Consider the following 8,933-nt stretch of genomic DNA (forward strand, 5'->3'; position numbering starts at 1 on the left):
TAGACTCCCAAATACGCTTCTAATCTTTTGCACGAAGTGTTTGTGGAGGAATGTTACTCTTACTAGCAACATATTTAGGATGATCTGAGGGGAGAAATTGATGATGATTATCGAATATGGTCTTACACAAACCGTCAACATACTCATGTACTAACGAAGGGCCACAAACAGGACATGCATGTTTACCCGATGTTTTCAAACCTGTTAAAATATAAATAAAAGTTAGAATAATAAAGTAAATATTTATAATTAATATAGCCAATAGTATTAGAGTAGGGAGGTAATTAGAATTCTTACCAGAACAATTGCTGTATCCTGGAAAGTCATGCATTGTCCACATCAACACTGCTTTTAAGTCGAAATTGTCCACCACCACAACACCTCTCCATAGTTCCTCCAACTCATCAATCAACGGTTCGAGATAAACATCCATATGCTTGACTTTATGTTTCCCTAGAATTAGAAGGGATAACATAAGATGTCCCTTCTCTTGATCGCCATTGATGGTGGAAGGTTGTAATTCACCAACACAACTGGCCACACGCTGTATGCGGTGCTTTTGAAACTAAATGGATTCACTCCATCTATACCTAGGCCAAGTCTCAAGTTTCTGGGCTCTGTTTTAAAGCTGGGCCACTCAGCTTCAATATGCTTCCAAGCAGGAGTGCCTGCGAGAATTCTCCACATGCCATCATCCGATCGATGTGAGGAATGCCATGACATGAGCTCTGCTATGGATTTGCACTTGAACATGTGTTTGATGCGAGGAATTATAGGAAAGTGTCGCAAGACTTTACGAGGTACATCAAAACTCTTCACATCTATTCTATACCTTGCTTCACCACCACAAGTGGGACAATGTCGAGCCTCCTTATGCGTCCCACGAAAGAGAATGCAATCATTGACGCATGCATGTATGCGATCATAATCCAATCCTCCAAGAGATGTCACATAGCGCCTCGCTATGTCTCTTGAGGTGGGTAGTCTATTTCCCTTTGGAAGCATGTTTGATAATAGCCTGCATCCAATATCATCAATTAGTCCTAAATCCTAAACCTTAAACCACTAATTCAAATTTGCAAGTTAGAATGCTTACTTCAATAATGCGTCAAGACTTGCATTGCTCCATCCATAAACTGTTTGTATATTGAGTAGTTCAAGTGAAGCACGTAAAATAGAGAATGTGCACCCTTCAAAAACCGGTGTCGATGAAGCCTTGTAAAGATGCTCTTGTTCCATATCATCGTCGTCCATACCTTTGGGATCATCCTTAAAAAGATTTTGCACCATATCATCAAACACTTCCTCTTCCACAACTTCGTGGGGTGTAGGGCTATTGTCATCCCTTTCCCACTCATCTCTCATAATAGATCCTGAAGCTCCAGCATCATCTCGTCGACGCTTTGCGTGCTCTCGCCGCGCGTAGGGCACGCTTTGCGTGCTCTTGCCGCGCGTAGGGCACCATGTTAGGGTGTGGTACTGCATCCTGCTTCAATTAGAGTTTATATATTACAACTCCATTAATTTAATTTGGATACCATGAGTCATTTGAATACCATCAATTTACATGTACTCACCTCTAAACCCGTTTGATTCCATTCTCCATACATGGAGATGTGATTCAAGGTAATTCGACGTGCTCGTACAATGCATCCTTGACATTGATTACACATACATTTGATCCGTTGTCCCAACCACACATCGTGATTACGATGACGCATTGTCTTATCTTCCCCAAAACTGCTTGAGGAGGTTGGTGACATCCTATGTACAAAGCAGAAAACACAAAATCATAATATGTTTTTAATGAAAGTATAAAAATCGCGTGTATTAACGCGGTTATTTCCTGAAAATTGTGTGTATTAACGCGGCTATTTCTTAAATATTGCGTGTATTAACGCGGGTACTTCCTGAAAATTGCGTGTATAAATGCGGCTAGATCCTTAAAATCACGTGTATAAATGCGGCTAGATCCTTAAAATCACGTGTATAAATGTGGCTAATTTATCATACACGTAAAAATACATGCGTTTCTACACGCGAGGACATGTTTAAACTAAAAAAACCCGCCTTCCCCAAATAAACATTTTGAACTAACATATTTGCTCTCTTTCGTTTTTGCCTCTTCCAACAGACGCTAAACCTAAGTGTAAGGAGGGAGCAGAGAAGGAGCACACACACGGGTGAAGGAAACCGACCAAGAAAGAAGACTCACTTTTTCAGAGGTGAGTCAGTTTGTCCTTTGCCTTGTCTCCTTCCTCAGATTTGTCCTCAGATTTGTTTATGCTATTTTCTCTTTGCTTTTTGGATTTGTCTCCGTCCTTTTGCTTCTCTGGTTGCGATTTTGGGTGAACGATTCTGACAGGGGCGACAGTGGGCCTTTTATAAGGACACATTGTTGGAGGTCGGTCGCTTTCAAAAAAATTTTTGCGCAGGTCGCGTGTAAAAACGCGTGTATCCTGTCTGCACAGACTGTTCATGCGGATATACACGTGTTTTTGGACGGGTGTATACACGCGTTTCTGGATGGGTGTATACACGAGACTGTGTTTCCTGTTTCTATGGTTTGTAGGCTGATAGGTGACTTGGATGATGATATTTGTGTGAGTCAAGAGACAGCCCATGATGTACATGAGGATTATTTTTGCAGATTCTTTATGGATATTCCAGGTTCTTCATCCGATCCATTTGCGTACAGCAATTGGTTGATGGAGATGCTAAATCATTTTGGGCGCCATCCTGGTCCAATTAAGCTTACAGACTACATGTATGCCCATCCCCCTCCTTCCATGCCTGGTGTCTATACCCCTACCACGAGTATCCAGGGCACTCCACATCCGTCTATGCCTACGAGTCCGACGAGACGGCATGCAGCTTCTCCTCTTCCACGCCCATCGAGGAGACATACCTCGTCCCAGACACACTCACGCACACCCTCCCAAGCACCGTCACGTCAGGGCTCACAGCCACCATCACGTACTCCCTCAGAGCCACCGTCACGTCAGGGCTCACAGCCACCGTCACGTAGACAATCCCCCAGTCGTGACTCCACCCGTAAGCAGTACGAAGAGTGGGAGTGGAGGATGTGGCAGGTGCTTTGGTGGGGGAGGTAGTAGGGCACGCGGTGAGAGAGGAGATAGAGGGAGAAGAGTTAGAGGAGACAATTCGGAAGAGGAGGAGATGAGAGAGGTGGAGGGAGTGATCTGCTATGATGTTTGACAGATAGGGGCGGGATAGTGATGGATGCGAGAAAGATCTCACCTTAAAAAACTCGCGTACGATGATGGGCTAAATGTAGCTGCGGGTGGCTATCCTGCCGAGAAACCTGCCCACTGCACACAAACGCGAGTGGAAGGAGGCAAAGAAACGAGCAGAGGGTGGCGTGAAGAGCACGCAGCATGTGGAGGCACGACGGATCCAGATGGAGACCATTGGAGCTTCGCATTTCGGATCTGCCACATTCCAATTCATCAACTAGATAGCATGAATGCTTATAATTTCAAGTCTTAGATTTACTCGTATATACTGCTGGTAAAGAGCTGCAGTTATACCCTCGGTATATACGGTTAGTCATGATACTTGGAATTATAGGGTAAATACCATCATGTCTAAGCCTCAAGCAAGTTAGGGTTCTATATAATTGCGGTACTTCCATTTGAAGACCCAATTACTAATTTACAAAATTAGTTTGAATATCAATTTGTATGAATTATATCACACAATTACAACCTTTTTGTGCTACTTGATAAATTTTTTACATCTTTGGCTTCTCAGTTGATCTATATTAGCCAATTCGCTCTGATACCAACTATGTGATCCCTGTTTCCACTGCGCAATGGGTTCGGATGATGCTGGCAGTGAAAGTAGCACATCTAGCGCGGGCCAAGGTCCCACACTCGGGGCCTCGCCCACGGATATCCGGACAAGAGACTAATCCGTCGGTTTTTCCAAAACCAAACCAGGGAAAAACTTCCCTTATCCGGAAAGCACGGACGATTCCACCAGGATAACTTTTTACTCTAACGTAGTCAAGACCATTACTGATCAAGCTAATCCGACCGCAACTATAAAGATACTCGGTCCGATCAAGGAAGAAACTTGTACTTGGATCATTGGGATCAACATTTTTTTCCCCATCAAGAGGCACAGTCGTTGATTCGTATCCATAGAACAATTACTATCCGGGATTTACTTTATATATTGTAATAACAGAAATTGAGTCTCGATTTACGGATCCATCAGTCCAGCCTAACCCCATCCAGTCCCATGGGTTAGAGCCAACCACCCAACCACTGTAGTGAAGGGATCCAACTAGGAATTTGGTTAACTTTTGTCCCGGGTATCAGGGAAAAGAGTTCCCAGGCCCCCTAGCTGGAAGTTTCATGCAAACATAAAACTAGTCACACCACTTACACACCCGATATGAAATTACCTTTTTCTCAGCATCAACTGACTTAAAAACAATCCTTTAAGGAAACCATTATGTCACTAATGACAATCCTCGAATTCTCTGGTTGAATCCATATTTCCAATCATCCATTCATCAGTGTACTTATGGCATCATTGGCAACTAGAACGCTCACCACCTATTCACTCAGGGACCTTTTCGATAGTTCCTAGCTCATAGTAACCGGCAATATATTCACATAACAAAATGGACTCTCCGTGGAAGATCAGCAAGATCAACCCACAGATCCATATAAAAGAGCCATGGACTCATCCGTTGAGGACCAGCAAGGTCAATCAACCAGATCCACGCTCGGTTTCAGAAAACAACTCTTATTCCTTGTTCTAATATCTTCCACGATGCACGTGTGGGTATCTTCGGCGACCCAGAGCCCGAGCACCGTATGGTCAACACCCTCTAGGATCCTTCGTAGTGACCTAGCGCTTCACTCATAGGCCGCTTCCTTGGTCCCTCATCCACCGTATACCGAAAGCTCACCATTTAAATCGAACCGAGGCTGGTCAAGACCTCGATCGACCTTGCTACGCGAGACGTCCTCATTTGACTCTCCGTCAGCAGTTGCAACTTTATCAGTTCGGTCTTCATGACCTAAATCCTCAAGATGGTCAAAATGCTTCCCCAGTATTCTTGACATAAAACAGTCATTTACAAATAGTCACAAAATACAGTTTCTATAACGAACTCTCGTCTTTCCACATTATCCACTCTCGGACCACATTACTTATTCCACATTCCATTCAATGTGTACTCATTCTCATCCATTCACTCATATAGACTACACATTATTTCACATACACATTCAATGTGTACTCATTCTCATCCATTCACTCATATAGACTACACATTATTTCACATACATATTCACATTCATTATTCTACATACATATCCATGTTCGTACGTCCACATCATACATCCGATTTCACATTCATACATATGCATCTAAATGCATACATCCACATCCACATTCATACATCCACATTCATACATCCATACTTCCATTTCCACATCCACACATCTAGATTCACATTCATACATCCACATTCACATGCATACATCCACATCCGTATCTACATCCATACATCCACATCCACATCTTCATTCACATTCACATCCATACATCCACATCTACATACATACATCCATTTTCATATCCTCATTCATACATCCACATCCACTTACATACATACACATCCGTATCTACATCCATACATCCACATCCACATCCACATCCGTATCTACATCCATACATCCACATCCACATCCACATTCACATTCATACATACACATCTACATGCATACATCCACATCCACATTCATACATCCACACTTTCATTTTCACATCATTCACATTCATACATCCATTTCCACATTCATACATACGCATCTACATGCATACATCCACATCCACATTCATACATCCATACTTCCACTTCCACATCCACACATCCACATTCACATTCATACATCCACATCCACATCCACACATCCATACATACACATCCACATTCACATTCACGTCCATATCTGTTGAAGGAGAGGAGGAAGCTAGACGAGACCAGATGCGAGACGACACATGAGAGAGACGAGATGAGAAGCACGCGAGATGAAATCCCCAAGAGTGTGTAGAAGTACACACAGAGATGGGCTTATATAGGCTAGGACCTAGGGTTAGGGTTGGCACGCTATATATAGTACCAACACCCCCACTCAAACAAAGGTCCCTAGATGTGGATGAAAAAACCCTTGGGGGTTCAAGGGAAAAACCCACATCTCCTATATAGGTCTACCGCTATATTATAAATTTTTTTTTTTAAAAGTTACAATAATGTTCTCAGAGTGTTAGCACTCCAATAGTTACATTACAAATGGCACTAAAGGCCCTCAATCCTAAAAATTTCAATATAATCTTATGTGTTGGATGTCGTCAATGTTCTATTCAACGATATCTTGGGTTGAAGAAGAACTTGTCTCTAGATCTACGAGACCTGTAACACAATAAAAGTCTTCACAACAGAAACTCATATTAAGTCTGTTAGAAAAATAATAATTTTCATAGAACAATGTCTGTTAAGACGGTTCGCGACGCCGCTCGTAAGACAACATATACACAAACAATACGATGGACGTACAAAGAACATATAATGCATAAAATAACACATGTGCACATGTAAACATAAAGCCGGCATGAACAAGGGGCCCCCAAAAAGCGCTTATAATGAATAATGCCACAATGTAGCTTTTGACGAGACGAAATAGAATGATGTGGCCTTTGACGAATAATGCCATGAGACGAGACGAAATAATTTGGCTTTTGACAAATAATGCCACAATGGAGCTTTTGACGAGACGAAATAGAATGATGTTGCCTTTGGCGAAAAATATATCCTGCACATAATCATAGAGTCAGGTGAGTCAATGAATATGTGGCCTTTGACGAAGAAAATATCCTGCACTTAATCATATAATCAGGTGAGTCAATGAACATTCAAAGTATAGGTGCTTGATAGAAAATTTCAAATAAAATAAGTTTTAGACCGAAAATATGCCTTGGAAAAGTAGCCTTAGATCAATAAGAGAACAAGTGCCACTGATGAATTGAATCGCAAGATTAAGAACCACCTTTAATAAAGCCATATATCTAACATCTTGGAAAGTTATTAAAACACGGCATAGCTAGGACTTGAAAATCTGGCACATAGATATCATTGCAAAGCCAAAAGGAGGAAACGTCGGTGGCGCTTTCACAAAATCGAATACCGAAAATCTGTCCGCATATTTCTCATAAAATGGCCAAGCCCACCAGCTCCATGCCATCTTTAACACATCATACGTCAGCATCGGAGCTTTGAAAGATGCTATAAAAAATATCTGGTCACCCCCGCTAATGCAGCAATAGTGACCAAATACTAGACACCCAAGGAATTCCCTTGCAATGTCTTGTGGCATTCTGTCCACCTCTCTCCAACCACCAATGTTATTGACAGCGGATTCGAGTTCCCAGATCACAACTTCCTCTTTACAAGAGTGTTTTCCCACTCTCCCCACCAGAAGCACGCGACCGTTGCAATCCAGAACTTCTGGTGCCCCAAACTCCTCCTGCGTCTCGTAAAAGAAAGTGGGTATGGAGATGGAGGACCTCCACTGTTGCGCCTCCATGTCAAATACCTTGATTTTAAACCATTGTTGCTCTGCACAAACAAAGAAGAGCTTACCTGCACTCACAACCGTTGACTTGAACTTCCCTCCGAACCAGGGCTCCATGCCCATAAGCTTCCATTTACAGCTTTCAGAGTCGTATAGCTCCGTTGTCAGCACTACATGAGAGCCCACTATACTTTCTGTCACTACAAGGATTTTATAGCAAGAACGATTGGCATCCGCAGCGCTTTTTTTTATCATTTAAAATCGGAGCAAGCTATATATATCGCATAGTAAAATCGGAGCAAGCTATATATATCGCATAGAATCGGGCGCTGCTGGAACAAAACTATGTAAGGCCAGCTAATTATATTGCAGCTGAAAAGCACACGGCGCCAGAATTTGTGCTTTTTATTGGGTGCTTTTGCCCGCACAATTACAGAATTAGCATACCCACGTTTGCACAATCTGCTCTTCGTGAATTTGCAAATCTCAAAATATGCGCAAAGTTTAATTACTTCAGGAAAAACGGCAATTTGCAATTCTCAAAATCTGTGCAAAGTTTGCAATTCACTTGCGGCCAAGAGAACGTGGCTTCCACACAGAGGCAATCACGCAAATAGCTTACTGCTGCTGATCCATTTCCAATCAGCATAGACCCCAGTTATTATATATATATTTATTTACTTTGAGCGCTTTCTGAGCGCTTTCTAGTCTAGAGCCTTGCAATTTCTTGAGAGCCTCCGCACACACCAAAACTGCTCGTAAGCCGGTTCAACAAATCAACTTAGAATCACAGCCACACCAAAACTGCTCGTAAGCCGGTTCAACAAATCAACTTAGAATAAGAGCCAAACGTAATTAAATATTATAATTCTGCTTTTGAATTTACGACACAACAAGAAAAGACCAAGTTATCTTAAACAAGAAATCCCTTAAGACGAAAGAAGCACTTATCTTGTAGTAGGGCTTGATCATATGACCACCTAGAGAGGCAAGCCATAGCCTCGCTCTGATACCATGTTGAAGGAGAGGAGGAAGCTAGACGAGACCAGATGCGAGACGACACATGAGAGAGACGAGATGAGAAGCACGCGAGATGAAATCCCCAAGAGTGTGTAGAAGTACACACAGAGATGGGCTTATATAGGCTAGGACCTAGGGTTAGGGTTGGCACGCTATATATAGTACCAACAATATCTACATTCATACATCCATATTACATCCATTCTTGCCCTAACACATCCCATATATATCTTATCACATCTTATCACATCTTATCACATCTCATACACCTCTTATCACATCCTATTACTTTCCATACGC

General features: G+C 42.2%; 1 protein-coding gene across 1 annotated transcript; it reads right to left on the reverse strand.

Annotated features, from left to right (window-relative positions):
- Positions 1 to 7,089: 7,089 nt before the first annotated feature.
- Positions 7,090 to 7,868, reverse strand: LOC147627962 (F-box/kelch-repeat protein At5g15710-like). Its single transcript, XM_086814286.1, has one exon. The coding sequence runs from the start codon at positions 7,866 to 7,868 to the stop codon at positions 7,143 to 7,145; it is 726 nt and encodes a 241-aa protein (XP_086670412.1). The 3' UTR covers positions 7,090 to 7,142.
- Between the last annotated feature and the right edge of the window lie 1,065 nt (positions 7,869 to 8,933).

Source organism: Cibotium barometz, chromosome 20 (genome assembly GCF_041138505.1).
Source record: "Cibotium barometz isolate CiBa-2024 chromosome 20, ASM4113850v1, whole genome shotgun sequence".
NCBI lineage: Eukaryota > Viridiplantae > Streptophyta > Polypodiopsida > Cyatheales > Cibotiaceae > Cibotium > Cibotium barometz.

What these genes read in the sequence shown, in the direction of transcription:
- LOC147627962 (XM_086814286.1), bottom strand. Translation starts at nt 7,868, where the DNA reads ATGATAAAAAAAAGCGCTGCGGATGCCAATCGTTCTTGCTATAAAATC.